Source organism: Euprymna scolopes, chromosome 45, assembly GCF_053919585.1.
Source record: "Euprymna scolopes isolate OS-2025 chromosome 45, ASM5391958v1, whole genome shotgun sequence".
NCBI classification, from domain to species: domain Eukaryota; kingdom Metazoa; phylum Mollusca; class Cephalopoda; order Sepiida; family Sepiolidae; genus Euprymna; species Euprymna scolopes.
The window spans coordinates 47,807,015-47,826,223 of NC_136526.1; the positions used below are offsets into that span (position 1 = coordinate 47,807,015).

General features: G+C 34.2%; 1 protein-coding gene across 1 annotated transcript; it reads right to left on the reverse strand.

The window, feature by feature from the left end:
• Nucleotides 1-8,241: 8,241 nt before the first annotated feature.
• Nucleotides 8,242-18,538, reverse strand: LOC145269540 (uncharacterized). The gene is made up of 2 exons (XM_080125297.1): nucleotides 18,378-18,538; nucleotides 8,242-12,134 (listed from the first exon to the last, which is right to left on the reverse strand). Exon 2 carries the CDS (start codon nucleotides 11,640-11,642, stop codon nucleotides 10,761-10,763), a length of 882 nt encoding a protein of 293 aa, XP_079981423.1. The 5' UTR covers nucleotides 11,643-12,134; nucleotides 18,378-18,538; the 3' UTR covers nucleotides 8,242-10,760.
• Between the last annotated feature and the right edge of the window lie 671 nt (nucleotides 18,539-19,209).

Consider the following 19,209-nt stretch of genomic DNA (forward strand, 5'->3'; position numbering starts at 1 on the left):
AATTTGAGGATGTACGATCTAGGTTCTGTACATTTGCTGAGAATTGTTGCTGGTTTCCATTTTCCAGTTTGGTTATCCCACATACGTACGTGTTGTCCAGGGACAAGTGCTGGTAAGTCATGGGCTGTTTTATCGTGATAGTTTTTTTGTATATCCTGTCTGTGCTTTAGTTCTTCGTGGATATGGTCACGGTTGGGAAATCTGTGATTCGTGATTTTTGCAATCAGGTTCGATTTCATGATGCGACTGTTTAGAAGTTCAGCTGGGCTTGGAAGTTTGTGGCTGATAGGCGGTGTTCTTAAACACAGCATTGCAAGGTTAATATCTCTTCCTGCTTGCTTTGCTTTGACTATTGTTCTTTTAATGGTTTGAATCTGTCGTTCAATGAAACCATTTGATTTAGGAAACCTTGGAGATGATGTGATATGATCAAATTGCCATTGTTGAGCAAATTCTTTAAATGCTTCACTGGAGTACTGTGGTCCGTTGTCACTAATAACTCTTGTGGGAATACCATGTTCTGAAAATATCTGCTTCATTGTTGATATGACCATGTTGCTTGTGGCCATGCCATTCATTTTCCGTATGATTGGGAATTTACTATAATAATCAGCAATTATGAGGTATTCCTGGTCGTTACAGTGGAACAAGTCAGTGCCAACAACTTCCCATGCTCTGCTAGGGATGTCGTGTGGTTGTAACGTTTCTTTTGATTGTGCTGGGAGGTTTTCCTGGCATATTGAACACTTTTTGATCATGTTCTCAATATCAGTGTTAATTCGCTCCCAGTAGACAGTATCTCTAGCTTGCAGACGTGTCTTTTCGATACCTTGATGGCTGTAACGTAGTTGGTCCAGGATAGTTTTCTGCTGATTTTCAGGGATAATAATCCTTGAGCCTTTCATGATTATGCCATCACTGACAGATAACTCATCTCTGTATGACCAGTATGACCGCATTGTCGGTGGTACTTCCTTAATTGAGTCTGGCCATCCTGTTGTTATGGTTTCATGTAATTGGTTGAGTATTGGATCAGACTTTGTTTCCTTTTTTATTTCATTCAGGCGTTCGCTCCTGAATCTCACCAAGTCAACTCGAATATCTAAGTCGATCATGTCAGTGTTTTGAGTACTGGGGAGACGACTTAGCGTATCAGCTATAGTCATTTCTTTGCCTGGTATGTATTCTATTTGTATCTGGTATCCCTGTAATTTGGTCAGCATTCGTTGTAGCCTAGGAGGTGCACTGCCACTGGTCAGTGGTTTCTGTAGTATCATGACCAAGGGTTTATGGTCGGTGTGTACCTTGAACTTCCGTCCATATAGGTAGACATGATACCTGTGCACACCAAATACAATTGCTAGAAGTTCCCTTTCTATGCACGAATACCGTTGCTCGGCGTCTGTTAAAGATTTTGACGTGTATGCAATAGGTTTTTTGTTTTGCATTAATGCTGCTCCAAGTCCTTTTAAATTCGCATCAGTTTGCAGTATTGGTACTTCATTCGTGTCGAAGTATGTTAGTGTGGAGTCTTTGGTGATTATTGTTTTAAGCATCTCAAAGCATACCTTGTGATGCTCTTCCCAGAGAAAAGGTACGTCTTTTTTTCACCAAGCCTCTTAATGCATGTGTCTTGTCAGCTAAATTTGGGGTAAATGGTGATAAATATGTGACAAGGCCTAAGAATTCTTGTAGTTCTTTTTTGCATGTTGGATATGGCATGTCTTGTAAGTCTTTAAGTTTTTCTGGGTCTGGGCTAACACCATTTTCACTATATATCATTCCAAAGAAAGATATATTTTTTATTTTATTTTGCATTTTGCTGAATTAAACACAAGACCATTTTTTGCAGCTACTTGCATGAGCCTGTATAAGATCTTATCATGCTCTTTGTCCGTTTTACTATAGACAACAATGTCGTCTGTAATTCCAATTGATCCGTCAACTTGTTCGAGTATCTGGTCCATTTTCATTTGGAAAATGTCCTGGGATACACTTAATCCAAATGGTAATCTCTAGAAACAGTATCTGCCAAAAGGGGATTGGAATGTCGTTAGCAGCTGAGATTCCTGATCCAAATGTATAGACCAATAACCAGCTTTGGCATCAAGTTTAGAGAACAGCACCTGCAAAGTGGTGTGTTAGCTCCTCCACTGTAGGGGTTGCATGGTGTGGTCTCTTTAGTGCAATGTTAAGGCGTCTTGGGTCTAGACAGATTCTCAGGCTTCCATCTTTCTTGTGTGAATAAACTAGGCTGGAAACCCAGTCTGTTGGCTCTGTGACTTTTCTAATGATCTTGTTGCTGACCATTTTGTCTAGTTCCTGTTTTATGTTGTCCTTTAGGGCAATTGGGGTTTTTCTTGGTGGGTCAATGTGAGGTTGTACGTTTTTGCTCGTTGTTAACCTGACATGTCCAGGCATAGAGCCTATTTTGTCGAATTGATCTGGATAGATCTGTACCAAGTCTTCGATTTTGTTGATTGGTTTGACTATATTTTGTTCTTTCACCGTGCAGTGAAGAGTGACCATTTTCAGTATTTCCAGTGATGGTAATCCTAGAATTGCTGGTCCATTTACATCTACTATATAGAAGGTGCTTTCGTGCCAATCAGGGGTTTGGTAGTTGCATGGCATACTGATATTGCCATAGCACTTTATCGGTGTTACACTGTTACATTGTAGGCTATTAATTTTTTGTCCTTACTTTGTTTTTTTAGTTTTGGGCAGCCATCAGTAGTTAATTTATCAGGAAACATTCTACGGAATGTAGAAATTGGTAATGTATTACCTTGGGCTCCAGTATCGACTTTAATTCGTAGTCTGTGAGTCCCGTTTCGATTAGGTAATTTTATATTTATATAAGCGAAGGCTTCATCTCTCTGTGTTTGAGAGGGTGTGTTAATGGTGGAAAAAGTTAAATTTTCGAATTGTTCATTTAGTTCCTGGCTGTTGTTCCTGGATAATATATCAGTTTGGATGAAGTGTTTTTTCTTGGTCTGGTTCATGTTTAATGGTTTTTGTTTTCCACGGTCTCTGTTTTGCGATCTTGACCTTGATCTTCTGTTATATAAACATACTGTTGCCCAGTGGTTATATTTTCCACACGTTTTGCATTTGGAACCAAATGCTGGGCATGCTTCACGTCGACGTTCGTGACTTTTTCCGCAATTAAGGCAGTTGTTTGTCTTTCTATTTTGTTTATATTTTTTAATTGCTTGTATGTCAGTATTGGCGCTATTGTCCTCCCCGTTATTGGTGTTTAACATCTCTCTAAGCTGTTTAATATGTGCGTTTGTTGCCTCATACGTTTTACCAATTCGGATGGTTTCATCCAGTGTTAGCGTATTATCTTCGTAATAGTTCTTTCTGGAATTCGACAATTGAGGTACTCGCAATAATTAGTTCTATAATTCGCTGTTCTTGTTCAGTGTCGGTTAGTGAGCATTTTAACGTAAGTTGACGACATCTATTGACGAAGTCGTCTAATGTCTCATTTTGTTTTTGTTTATAAGACATTAGTTTTAGTCTATTAATCCTAAAGTTTTCTTTAGGTTCTAAATGCTCCAAGAATTTATTAAAAATAGTGTCGGGAGAACGTTTTTCCTCATCTGTTAATTTCCAAGTGTTAAATTTTTTGAGACCTTTGTTGCCGGTCTTTAGCAGTATGTAATTCACTTGTTGGTCGGTTTTTATTTTGTTTATAGCAAAATATAGTTCTAACCTCTGTTTAAAAAGTTTGAATGTTTCCGCTGGATTTGGCATTTCCCAGTCCATAAACGGAATAATGTCATTATTGGTAGACATTATTATTAACGGCTATGTATTTTTTCAATAAACAGAAAATTCAATATGTTTGCCAATGTGCGAAAATTCACACGTGTTTACGGGAACACATACGATAACAACAGTTGACAAAAATTCAAAATGTCTGCTATTGTGCAAAAAATTCACACGTGTTTATAGCATATACGAGAATGACAGCAAAGTTTTATAAAATGCACATTAATGGTAAATTAATGAAAATTGGTTTACATGCCTTGTTTTGTCTTCTGTAAACGTATTTTTCCTCTCGTATCTGTTGCCGAAGTTTTTTTTTTTTTTTTTTTTTTTTTTTAACGGTTATAAATGTTTGGTATCCATTTCACTGCCACCATGTCGTTAGTTTATGTTTGTTATTATAAGTAATTGATAACCAAGTTGTGGTTTTATTTGATATAGAACTTTATTACATATTTACATAGGAAGAGAGATTGAAGGTACGTGTGTATAGGTCTACGCCATGTTGTCGAATACGATATGTATTAGGCGGTTTACATCAATATTCATACGCCATGATTTCCTTGTTACGCGTATGAAAGTAGTTCTATGATAACACTACAGCCCCCACATGGTCTTTGCTTGCAGTATCTGCCGGAACAGATACTACACTTTGATCTTGGTCCGAAAGCCAATCCTTCATGAAGAAGGTAACTCTTCTCAACTTCATACTTATAATAAGGAGACATAACTACCACAACATCTTCCTTTTTTCAATTGAGAGTGAACTCATCCAATTACATAACGAAATTTATTTTATTGGCAAATGTGTAGTTTAGCGGCATAAATTATTTGACAGACAAAAACTTTTAAAAACTATTTATTTTTATATAAAACACATTATTAGACCCAAAGGCTGAAATAAAGCCCCCCAAAATTTCATTATTATTATTATTATTATTATTTTTTTTTTTTTTTTTTTTTTTTTTTTGTTATCATTTTATTAGACTAAATTTACGACAATCAAAGCAACTGTACTGCTTTTAAAATTTGACCATTTAACAGATTGGCCTTTTTAAGACCAAATTTAGCCTTTTTTACGTTCTTTCATGAACTATGTTTTTGGCTGCCATATTTTTTTTTCTAAGGAAAGAGCATAAAAAATGCCAATCTGTCAAACATTAGAGAGGCCACATTTTAAAAGCAATACGGCAGCTTTGAATATCGTACATTTAGTCTAATAAAAAATGATGAAAAAATAATAAAAATGATAATTTTCTGGTTTTCTTTCAGCCTTTGGGTCTAATAGTTTGTTTTATATAAAAATAAATAGTTTTTATAAATTTTTGTTTGTCAAATAATTTACACCGCTAAACTACACATTTACGATTTTATTTTTTATAATATTTTGTTAATAGGAGAATATAGAGTCTATTTGTGTGTGGGGCTTTACAGATCTCATCTTTGTGGGGCCTTTATACATATTCAGGGTCTTCTTGACTTAGAGATAAATTTGCAGGATCCACTGGTAGGTGATTGCATGGTCGATTCCTTTATCAGTTTTGGTGATACCTGGCTCTCATACCTGGTCCTCTGGTTAAGGTCTAGTGATGATCTGTTCTGACGTGAGGTGTTAGAATATTGCTGATGAGCGGTTCCATTTGTGATGCAATTTCTTCTGATGGATGGTGCTATTAGTCAAATCTACCTTCAAGTATTAATTTTCTTCTAGCTGGTCTTATGGATTGACAATTTCTTCAGCAGATGTTCCCACTTTTAGATACAACTATGTATGATAATGATGTTTTTTTTTACATGGAGTTCATCACTTATCAAGACCTAATGGCCACTCAAGGATTAGGGTTATTGTGTGTACAGTAATCAAAGGGATAGTGTAGCAATAGTATTGGATAATTGGTAAGGTGTCATTACTTAGGGAGGGGGGGCGGTTCATCCGGAATTTGTTTGTGTTGGACATTGAAGACAGTCGGGAGGGAAACAGGCAAGCGGAACATAGTTCCACAGGCATGCAGTTCTAAGAAAGAAGCTTTGTTCATGGTATCTACGTTTTGATTTAGGCACAGATAGGGAGTGGGGAAAATTATTGATGGTGGTTTCAGCTAGTCGGCTGTTGTTTGAAAAAGATTGGCGAGGGGGGACCAGAGAATGGAGCTCAGACGAGCACCTGCCATGGAAATGTTGGATGATTTCCAACTTTCATTGATTTGTCTTCTCATGCTGGACATAAAATTTCTGCTCCGGGTATTTTCTGTTATGCTGCTTGGACACTAGTGGTGTCTGTATTAAATTTCTCAGCCATTGAAGATCAGTTGTTTGTACCTATTTACTATGCCTCCCCACGGGACAGAGTTAGACACCAGGGTCGTTTTTTAACGTGGAGAAAAGGTACAAAAATAAAAATTTTCTCAATCGTGAAGGATTTCTCCTCCACCGAAAGAGAACAAGAAAATGAAGTGCAGTATCTGAAGAACAGATACTAAACTTTTTATTTATTTGCTTCCCCACTGAGCAAATTAGGCAGGAGGCCGTTTTTTAATGTGGAGATAGGGGGATGGAGGAGGGAAAGAGGGGATCCAGCTCCCGAGAGGTGGGAAGTGGGAGCTGGATTAGAAACTGTTGGTATGAAGGGTTGCCCCTCAGTGACCAAGGTCAGATATGTGGGGTTACCCCCACATATGGTCTTTGCTAGTCATAGCTGGTCTGTGCTAGTCATAGCTTTGCAGCGTCTGTCGGAACAGATGGTATTTATTTGCTCCCCCACCGAGCAAATTAGGCACAAGGCCGATTTTTAATGTGAGGAGTGAAGGGAGGGGGAAGGGAAAAAGGGGACCAGCTCCCGAGACGTGGGAAATGGGAGCTGGTTAAAGGTCAGGCATGTGGGGTTTCCCCCACATCTGGTCTTTGCTTGCAGTATCTGTCGGAACAGATGCTATACTTTGATCTTGACCAAAAGGCCAAGGAAATCAGTTGTTTGTAGCCAATGACTATGATGCCTGTGAAGTTCTGATTGGAAGATCGACTTGATTGCAATCAAAATCACACGTCTTTCAGGTCTGGAAAATTGGCGGATTGTGTAGATGTGTTCCATATTTTCATGCACACAAGAGTTTAGGCATACCTTCTTCGTACATGTATTTAGAAAATACCCACAATGCTCCACCGCAAATTTCTTGTGAAAAGTTAGACTGGAAACATTCTGATGTCAAATCTGAATTGGATGAATTAAGCAGTTGAGGGCTAACAGCCAACAATACAATTTTCTGTACAATAATTTTCATTGTACAATTTCTAATTGTTATATCATAAAATTTTCCTTTCTTCCTTGAGTTTGCTATCTTTGCCAACATGCTACTCTAATGATTATGAAATGCGTAAGAATGCGTCAGAATCTCGGCAGGTTTTATTGTGGTTCTAGCAACATTTCAATCCGTGACTGAGGATTAGATACTTTGTATTCGTCCACAAAAACAACATCGGATCTGGATTGTTGAACATTCTATTTATTTTTGGAAGAAGCGGCTCATTGGCATCCACTGGGAAGAACTTCATTAATTTTAGATTTCCAAAGATTTCGTTCATTTACTAAAGAAAGGGCTTTTTGATATACACATCAAAGATCTTTGTTGATTCTGGATTCTCGGAACACTTTCTGTATGGAAATAAAGAAAATGTTCTGAAAATCCATTCATTTTTTGAAAGATAAACAATGCCTAACTTTATCATCTGCAGCAATTTGACCTAATCAGCTATTACTTTTTCAGGTGTTAAATCCCTACATTTTTTTTATGGACAGATGGATCTTTTCTTTCCATATTGTGTTGCATGAAGTTTAACAAAACTGCCATATAATGCAATCGCTGGATATCAGAGTACGAGCCTTGATAATACTACATGGTTTAAATTGTGTTTCTAAATCTCTTAAATACATATCTGTTATGTCTGTCAAATGCTTGCGATAAACCAGTACATAAAATAACAGTTTATATTAGCCATTATGTAACCATACATAAATCAATTAACTGTCTTCAGCTCGTAGTGTAAATTAACAGGTATGAAACCTCATTGCTATGGGTATCACTACACCTTTGACTTTTTTTCTCCTTTGGTATTACGTTTGGTATTACCACCAACATCTTATGAAAGAACCGTCAACAACTTATAGTGTAAACTTACTGAAAGAAGAGTTCTTATTCACTACAATAAGAGGAAAAATGGATACCTGTGCCTCATCATCTACTGAAAAGCATGTTTCTGATTAGTTTTATGCCTGACAAATCAATCACACACAGTAAAGAGAGAAGAAAGTGGATCTTGGGTTTATTTTTAACAGCCCTGTAACTCTCATATCCCATATTTTGTTCTACAGCTCTCATGTTCCAGAAGCGATATTTCTGATAAAGCGAGTAAACTTGATGTTTTCTGAGTGTTGTGTTTATAAGCTTTAAAGACAACAAGACACATGTATACAAGTTGTGACCAAGATGGCGACTGCCGGGTCATTTATTATATAAAAAAAAAGTGACATCATTCAGATGACGTCACTGAGTTGTTAATCAGATATAACATCTCCCCCTTTTTTTGGTTATTTCGTGTATATGAGGTGTCCAGACCTTTTCAAAGGTGCAGTCTGATGAGTGGTATGAATATCTGTTTCGATCTAGTCATTGTCCCTCTATGAAGGTTGAAAGTTTTTTTTTTTTACATGGGGATCACCACTTATCAAGGCCCATAAGCCACTCGGGGATAAGGGTTATTTTGTGTACAATAATCAATGGGATAATATCGTAGTAATAGTTGGTGTTGGAGATTTGATAAAGCATCTTACTTAAGGGGGCAATTAATCAGGAATTTGTTTATGTTGGACTTGAAGATTTCCAAGTTGTAGTCAGGTGGGAAACAGGCAAACGGAAGAGAATTCCACAGGCGTGCACTTCTCAGAAAAAAAGCCATGGCATGGAATCTACGTTTTGATTTGGGCACAGATAAAGAGTGGGGGAAATTACTGACAATGGTTTTAGCTAGACGGGTGTTTATCATGAAGATTTAGTGAGGGGGACCAGAGATTGGAGCTCAGATGAGCACTTGCCATGGAAATAACGATAAAACAAAGACAGGCTCGCAACGTCTCTTCTGTGGGGGAGAGGTTGCAGGGAAGAGAAGATACGTTGCATTAAGTCTGACTTATTTTAACCATTAAACCACGAAGTCTATTTTGTACTCTGTCAAGGCAGGATAGGCTGTTGTGTGAGTGTTGGAGAAGGGTTTCGTGGCTTAAGTGTGGTACCTGCTATTTTGATATGTGGAATCTCTTCATGTTGAAGTTTGTAACACCAGCAACTATTTCTGGATTTAATTCCCAGACCCTCAACACTGAGGATGTGTCTCGTTTTTGACAATTAAGTGTATGCCTGCTATTTTGAGTCGCACGAGTGTTGCTCTCAGTCGAGTACCATGCTGTTCTTCAGCTTCCCTACTATTGTGTCATGTTTTGCACTGAGCTTACTTTGAAAAAAATTCCATATTATGCAATCGCTGGATACAACAGAATACAAACATGGATCACATTACATGGCTTGAATCTGGATTTAGTCATTGTCCCTCTATGAGGGTCAAAAGTTGTTGTAAGAGTGCGGTTTTGTTTAGTTGTCGGTGCTGGAGAAATGTTTGGTGGGCTAAGTGTGGTGCCTGCTATTTTGATTCTTTTGAGTGTTGCCTGCAGTTGACTGTTCTTCAGCTCCCCTACATTTGTGACATGTTTTACATTGAGCCTGCAGATAATGTTCTTCAAGAGCTATAAATGTCATTTATACCAGCTTTTACTGAAAACAACATTGCACATATTTAACTCTGGTTTGAAATTGATATTAGTACAAAACACAATACGATAGAAGAATGTCAAAATAATTGAACAATAATTTCAACCAACAGAATCTTACATCTATAAATATAAAAGCGAAAATGTATGTATCTATGTATGTATGTATGTATGTATGTATGCTTTTCCTCAATGTCCACAAAAGGCTTCTTTCAGAGAAGCGCTCACTCGCTTCACAACTTCTTAAAACTTTTTATATCATCTATAAATTGTAATATCTCACACTTAACCACGAAGCTCGCCTGTCTATTTAATTTTATTGACTTTCAAATGTTAATTATTCTACATTTCCCGCATCGGCACGCGTTACATTCGGTTTTCAGTATAAACAAAAAGCGAAACTCGACTCTAATCACAGGCCCAGAGCCAGAGTGGTCTCTAGAGAGCTAAGTAATGTTTGGTCGAGGGAGCGGGTTTTTAAAAACAAACAAACCGATTTATTGACCTCATTAAAAACTGTCCCGTACAAAATGCTAACTGCTGAATAGCTATCTCCATCACGTCAATCAAAAACGCGCACCTGTTTTTTTTTCACACTTTAATATTTTCCAACTGTGCGTCATCAAGGCTTTTTTTTCACAGGCACCTGTTTTTTTCACACACACCTACAAACACCCGGGCAACGCCGGGTACCCCTCGCTAGTATAAATATAAAACAAAGATAACCAGATGGAGAAGAGAGAGCAGTTAGCAACACAATTCTGCCGCCATTCGACTGACCAGACATACTCCCATACTGCCCTGAACTCCCTCACTTGTCAGATTATTCTCTGTAAAATAAATAAAACTTTGTTGAGTCAACAAGTTGTTCAATTACAAAACACAAAGATCATCAGGTAAAAGTGCATGCCATAAAATATAACATAAAGATGACAATATAACACTTCAGGACCACTAGTTTTGTAGCATATTTTATCCTGAGCCTGAAGATAAGGGCCCTTTGTCATCTCTGCACTGCAGGAGCGACACTTTATAGGGTTAAGTGTAATGCCTGCTATCTTTATTTCCTTAAGTTTTGCCCATAGTCGAGTATCATGCTCTTCTTCAGCTCCCCAACTTTTGTGATCCTGCAGATATGGGTCTCCAGCCATCTCCAAGACAAGAAATTTTATTTAAGGTGAGTTCGGATATGTCTGTTTAAATTATTGCTTTGAGCAAATGATTTGTTACATATTTCACAAGCATATGGTTTCTCTCCAGTGTGTGTTCGAACATGATTATTTAAACCAGCTTTTATTGAAAATGACATTGTACATATTTCACAAGAATATGGTTTTTCTCCAGTGTGCTGCCTTACATGTTGTGTTAACTTATATTTCTTTATAAATGAAGATCCACATATTTCACAAGAAAATGGCTTATCCCCAGTGTGTGTTTGGAAATGTTGATTTAAAGTGCTTTGCTGTGAAAACGATTTGCCACACAATTCACAAGAATATGGCCTCTCTCCTGTGTGTGTTCTAATATGGCTCTTCAAGTGCGATTTCCCGGTAAATGAAGAGCCACATATTTCACAACAATATGGCTTCTCTCCACTGTGTGTTCTAGTATGCATTACGAGATGTTGCTTCAGTGCAAAGGAAGCCTCACATACTTCACAAGAAAATGGCTTCTCTCCAGTGTGACTTCGATTATGTTTGTTCAAATTACTTTTTAACGAAAATGATTTGCCACATGTTTCACAAGCAAATGGTTTCTCTCCAGTGTGTGTTCGAACATGTTGCATTAAATTTACTTTTGTATAACATGGTCTGCCACATGTTTCACATGAGAATGGCTTCTCCCCAGTATGAGTTCGTACATGTTTGCTTAAATTACTTTTATTTGAAAATGATTTGCCACATGTTTCACAAGCGTACGGCTTCTCACCAGAGTGTGTTCGGACATGCGCATCAAAATTACCTTTATGTGAAAATTTACTACCGCATATGTCGCACGAATATGGCTTCTCGATCATTTGTGCTCTGTTAAAATTCTTCAACTTTGACATTTTGATAAAATTTGGAATCTGTTTTAAATATCAGATTTCAAACATAGATCGATATTTCATATTTCAGCGATACAAAAAATATGTTGCGATCAGTCAGATGAACTACATTTGGGTCCTTTTTTTTATTAAAATCTAAATTATTGTACCAAACACAGATTCATTAAGACATGTACACGATACAAGGCTTTTCTCCAAATTTCTTTTGTCTTACTCTCATTTCTCAGCATGAAAAAAAATCATGAAAAAAATTAGCTTTTATAAAGTGTATCAAATCCCATATTTTACATACAGTTTCTATTTGGTGTTAATTTATACATTTTTAGCAGTAGTCCTTCATGCTTTTTCTCAAAATTTCATTTATTTTCATACAAGTGGTTAAACATAGATGCAAAATTCTTTAACTTTGATATTTTTATAAAATTTGGAATGCCCTGTCAAATATCAGATTTCATGCAATCCACATTTGGCCTTACGCCTATGCTTCTGGAAAAGCTGTAAATAAAAATTAAAAGAAAACATTTATTCATGAGAAAAATGATAGTTTCATTAACTACTTACATTAAGTCTGACTTTCATATATTTGCTATTTCAATGCTTTGTTTTCAGTGTTTATTCATACATTATCCGACAAAAATATGCTTTCTTTTTTAGTGTTTATTCATACATTATCCAACAAAAATATGCTTTCTTTTTAGTGTTTATTCATACATTATTCAACAAAAATATGCTTTCTTTTTAGTGTTTATTCATACATTATCCGACAAAAATATGCTTTCTTTTTAGTGTTTATTCATACATTATCCAACAAAAATATGCTTTCTTTTCAGTGTTTATTAATACATTATTCAACAAAAATATGCTTTCTTTTTAGTGTTTATTAATACAGTATCCGACAAAAATATGCTTTCTTTTTAGTGTTTATTCATACATTATCCGACAAAAATATGCTTTCTTTTTAATGTTTATTCATACATTATCCAACAAAGATATGCTTTCTTTTTAGTGTTTATTCATACATTATCTGACACAAAATATGCTTTCTTTTTTGTGTTTATTCATACATTATCCAACAAAAATATGCTTTCTTTTTTGTGTTTATTCATACATTATCCAACAAAAATATGCTTTCTTTTTAGTGTTTATTCATACATTATCCAACAAAAATATGCTTTCTTTTTAGTGTTTATTAATACAGTATCCAACAAAAATATGCTTTCTTTTTAGTGTTTATTAATACATTATCCAACAAAAATATGCTTTCATTTCAGTGTTTATTCATACATTATCTGACAAAAATATGCTTTCTTTTCATTATTGATGCATAAATTTTAGACAGTAAATATTTCCTTGTGTTCAAAAGATATATTACACATTGCAAATAGCCTTGTTAAAAAAATCAGTAGACTTCTACTTTCTCAGAATTATTTTTCTTACTTTGTTTATCTGGATACGTTGCATTAAGTCTGACTTTTATATATTTGAGTGTCATTTTAACAATGTTTTGGTTTTTGCAACCCCCGACTTTCAGGTGTATCTTGATGAACTCGGGGAATTTAGACAGAATTTCAAACGAAACTCTTTATTCATTTCATGGGGAAGCATGCTCTTGTTCAGTCAGAACTATGTAGCACAATATTACTTTCTGCATAATTGTTAGTGTTTATTGATTTATTTCATTTAGGTTGGTTTTATATTTAAAATACAATACACATTATTTTCATAAAAATGTTAATAAGTTCATATTGCTGTGAGTTATCTGTTTCTGTCCAAAAAACTAATCTTTTGTGCTATCTAGACAAATAAAAGCCATCAAAACATGTTTGTTGATTAAATGTTTTCCATTCTGTGGAATTTCCACAGGTCCTGCAAGTATACACTAGTCCTTGGAAAGGTTAAATCTTTCAAATCCCATCTAATTCATTATATAACAAGTGAAGCATGCATGGTCCCCCCCCCCCCGTGAGTGCACACTGAACGAGGCATAAAAGAATGACTAAGTTCAGCATTTGCCCCCTCTCCATTTAGCCCCAAAAGTCCCCAGGGGACGTCAAATCCTGGTAAAAATTAACAAACGGTGCAGTTTTGGGCCTTAACATATGTAAATTTGAGTTATGCACCATGCAATAAAAAAGAAATGACTAAGTCCATCATTTGCCCTCCCCCATTTAGCCCCCAGTCCCCAAGGCCTTAACATATTTAAATTTGAGTTTAGTACCGTGCAAGATTGCTAAATAGACATACATAGAAAATTTTGGACAAATATGGTAAAATAGTCCCAAAAATGGAGTGTTTTATTATTTTTATTAGCTCTAAAAGAGTTATCATGAAGTATAGACAAACAAAATTATATAGAAATCAGATAAAACTTTTCAGAAAGTTTTATAAAAATCCAAGGCATCAATTTTTTTGAATAAGCACACCATTTTGTCAGGGGACCGAAAATTGTTTAGAAGCTTACTTCCAGTATTAATTATTTTTGTAAATGAAAACTTTCAATATATTTCCAAAAATTAATTCTGTAAAATAAACATATTTTAATACAAAATAATCAGCTTTTAGATATTGTGGTATTGTTGTAGCACTATGTATAGCTAGTGTTGTGGTGGCACTACACATAAATAGGAAGACTCAGTTAGTCTGAGTGTGTGTTCACCCGAAGCCACCGAAGGCCGCCGAGAGCAGATATGTTTCTCCAGCCAAGATTCTCTTATTTGACACCATTATGTAAATATCCTGTAAATATACCTTTTCCTAATATACTTCTTATTTGATCTACCTTTGTTTGTTGAGTCGTCATTTGTATTGCTTTCTACGTTACTTGTTTCAACCTGCAAACTTAACAGCTAGTGTGAAGCAAGGTTATGAAAAATATTTTTTTTCGTGACCGTCTTCACAAGTCTCTTACCTACAAGTAACAAGATATTACCTTCCAGGAAGGTTTTTTTTTTATAACAAATGAAATGTACTCTATTAATATCCACCAATAACATTCATCCTGGACATTAAAATGACCCCTCAGCCGCAGCAATTGCCCTTTGGTAAGTCAGCCCATTATTTACCACAGTAGAGACCTGGCTATATTGTTTAGTATAGATGACTTTTAAAACAGGAACTCTCTTGTATGGGGAAATATGCGCTGACATCAGATAGAGATATGACTTTTTAAATACATATAGTGGCACTTCTGCACGACACTGCCATGTGGCGAATGTGTGTACTTTAGTTTCAAGAACGGCTTATAGTGTTAGTCTAACAAAGGTCGATAAATCGTATCATTCGAAAAAAATATTATTAAAAATTTCTCTCTCTATATATATATATATAAAATTTTATAAATAAATAAAAAACTGCAATATTAAAATTATATTTTGCTCTATTGACAAACCAAGAATTACATTTTGACATATGTTTAAACAATCTTACTGCGAAAAAATTTCCAAAAATTCCAAGATGCAGTTATTCAGAAAAGTGCGAACAGATGAACGGGTGAACAGACAGGGGGTGAATTTACAGGACCACCCTCCTTTTGTCGGGGAACCAATAAAAATTCAAAAGCTGTCGTTAAGGTATTATTAACGGATTCAAATAAGATAAGGTCAATAGCATAACAAATATATGCAGTGATTTGAAGTCAAAAATCTTCAAGCGAGTAAATTTGGCTTTATTTAGTATTTTGAAGTAATTATCGAGGTTTCAAAGACATTGTGGCTATTTTTTCTTTTTCTATTGCTTGTCTCTTGAACTGAGTAAACATTTTACATTAAATAAAAACACTAAAAACACATCCGAAATGGAGACGCCATTTTTTTCGGGCACCTGTCATTAAAATCAGAAGAAGAAATCAGTATTTTAAACTATACCAAAGTAGGAAATAACAAAAAAATTACAAATTGTTTTATTAAAATTATATTTGTTTACACAGACTTTTCAATAAATGTCTTTACAATTATATTTTGATATATTTTTACACAATAAATGTTTTGGTTTTCAAATGGCGTTTTTCGCCCAGTTTAAACAATTATGAATGTCTTTTTCATTTTCTGTTTTTAATAATAAAAATATATATACGTTTCATGAAAAACTTTCCGTTTTCATTAATTAAATCAAAACATTTCCAATTAAACAATTACGGATATATGTTCTCTTTCACTTTATTTACTTTTTTTCATAGTTTTTTCCCTGAGTAATTAATATCTAGTTTAATTTTTTGATAAATTTTTACAACGTGCCCCAGCGTTAGGAGTATGAGAAGCCGCCATTGAAAACTTGAATAAACATCTGATGAGATAGACTGTCTCTGTTTCGAAGCTTATAATCAATATGAAAACGTAATTTAAAACCGTAATTTTTTATAAATAAAATGAGGAAAGACCAAATTTTAAAAGAATGATAGGTTTAATCGAAAAAATACAATTTTTTTTTCATTGGTTTTCTTAAAAAAAGATTTCACGAAATTCAACAAATTTTAAATGGTACCAAAATCTATTAAGTATATATAAATGCCAAAAAATCACTTACCTGTAAAAAAAACCTAAGCAAATGGCTGGTTCAGTTCTTCATTTAAAAGAATTGTCCATATTTATATTTTATATTCCATGTATTTTTTAAATAAAAGAATTTTTTAAAGCAAGGATCATAGAAAATCACATTTTCGTAACGCATTTTGCACAAAAAGATTGAAGTGCTGCTGCTGCTGAATTGCAATTTATCAAATACGGATTCGTCAAAGGGACATAATTAATGTCTCTTTTTTTATTGTGTGCTGTTAACCAAAATTAGTATTTTTGGTCCCCCGTAGTTAAAAAAAAGCACACATTCACTTAGAAGTGTTTCCCCGTTAAACAAAAAATCCAGTCCACCGATTTTTTTTCTTTAATTCTCTTAATGAAATACACAAGATTTTGATTATTATATCTTATTTCTGCTTTATCGACTGGATTATTTTTTTTAATATCTAAAAAAAAAAAAAGAAATTGAATGAAATAGAAAAATTGCCGTCAGCGTCCGGTATTTACTTGACGATATAAGCATAACATGAGCTTTCATTTAAAAAAAAAAAAAATTCAACGTAGTTAAAAAAAAGGGGGGTTTTACACTTTGGACTTTACAGGTAAATTTCTAAAAAACACTTCTTTTTTTGTTTTAAATTAGAATATTTTATTTATTGATCTTTTATCTCCAATTTGTGATATATAAAACTTTGGTATATAAATTAATTATTTAATTTTTAATAGACATTTCAAAATGGGGGGTATGAATTTAAAAAAAAAACGTTTATCTAAAATATTATATTCGGTTTATTGGAAAGAGCATACAATTTTACATTGACCCTGAAAATATCGTAAAAATTGAACAAATAGAAAAATTTCGATAGATTTTTAAAGTTTAAAAATTGAAAAAATATTTCACTCGTAAAATTCAATTGATTTCATACGTAAAAAAAAATGGTTGGTTGAACGAGGACCGGCACTTTGTAAACATTGTTTTTTGGGGTTTTTTTTTAATAAAAAAAATAATATTTCTATTATTTTTTAAACAACTTTAATAGTTTATTTTGGAAGTATACTTCATACAGAAAATAAACAACCTATTTTAAAAAGAGAAATTACGAGTTTTTTTTTTTAATATTTTATTCGCAGTTTTCTGTTAGGGGGGTCAAAAATTCCACCAAAATTCTGATACACCTACCCCAGCGTATTTATAAGCAACCAAACCTCCCCCTGTTTAGAACGGCTTTTGTAATACCCCCCCCCCAAGACCTCGAAAGCTGTTCTTAACATGGGGAGGTTGGGTGGGGGGTTATTCCGAAAGCCGTTCTTAACATAAGGTGCTTAGAGGTGTTTATACTATGCCGGGGCAGGTCGTAAAAAAAAAAAATACCAATTTTTTTTTTGTTGTTATTTATTTCCTACTTCGTCCATAGTTTAAAATACTGATTTCTCCCTCTAACTCTAATGACAGGTGCCCGAAAAAAAATGGCGTGTCCATTTTCGGCGATAAACTGTAGAAGTACCCGATTTTTGTATGAAAACTTTATTCCATAACGAGTACGTACAATATATATATATATATATATATATATATATATATATATATATATATATTTTGTGTACAGAAAGTTGTTAGTTGAGACAGGTCATTGGTACCGTCGGTTTCAAGCCCGATAATAAGGCCCGTTTAAGGTATCCTTATCAAGCTCTCTTCAGCCAATATTCGTCTCTTGGCTGAAGAGAGCTTGATAAGGATACCTTAAACGGGCCTTATTATCGGGCTTGAAACCGACGGTACCAATGACCTGTCTCAACTAACAACTTTCTGTACACAAAATATAAGTACGCTCTTAAAATTTGGATTTTCCTTTTAATTGAGCACTCTGCTGGAATTCTTTTTCCAAAAAAAACTAATCATATATATATATATATATATATATATATATATATATATATATATATATATATATATTCAATATTTTTTAATGTTTAATGTCTTGATTAAACTAAACACTTAAACATGGCTGCTAGCAAAACGAAACTAAAAACAGTAAGTTGGAACAATTTCATATTAGCAAGCGATTTTCAATTAACACCGGTTTCGTTACGCCAATTAATTAATTTAAATTGATTTTTTAGGGCTAATAAATAAAATATGAAATTTAAATAGGTGCTGTCTGCTGTCTTGAGAAATAAAGCTCTTATAAACTAGAAAAACAAAAAGATTGAGGGAATTAATACTTACTTTTCAACAAATCCTGTTATGTATAATGTGTTTGCTTTCGAGAGAGAATTCATGAAAGTATAGGATTTTTTCAAATTTAAAATTGTAATGAAATAGGAAGCCTTGAACAAATGAAATCGAAATGAAACTAAGCAGGAAATCGAAATGAAACTAAGCAGGAAATCGAAATGAAACTAAGCAGGAAATAAATTCCGAATTATCTCCCCTGTTTTATTGCTTTTTCTTTTTCTCTTGAAATTTAGATCGGCCAAAATATAAGGAAAATACTGGGACATATTTGAGACTACACCGCTTGTAAGAATGCAATTTGATTGGCTATTCAAATTGATGTAATCATTGTAAAAGAATAAAAAAAAAAAAGAAGGTAAATGTGTAGTTTAGCGGCGTCAATTATTTGACAGACAAAAAAATTATAAAAACTATTTATTTTCATATAAAACACATTATTAGACACTAAGGCTGAAATTAAACCAGAAAAATATTTCATTTTTATCATTATTATTAGACTAAATGTACGACGTTCGAGGCCGCCATATTGCTTTCCAAATTTGGCCTTTCTAAGGTTCGACAGGTTGGCCTTAAAAAGGCCAAATTGGGCGTTTTGTACGCTCTTTCATGAACCATTTTTGGACGCTATATATATATATATATATATATATATATATATATATATATATATATATATATATATATATATATATTGTAAAAGAGCGTAAAAAAAAGGTCAAATTTGGCCTATAGAAGGGCAATCTGTCAAACTTTAGAAAGGCCAAATTTTCAAAGCAATACGGCAGCCTCGATTATCATATATTTAGTCTAATAAGAATGAAAA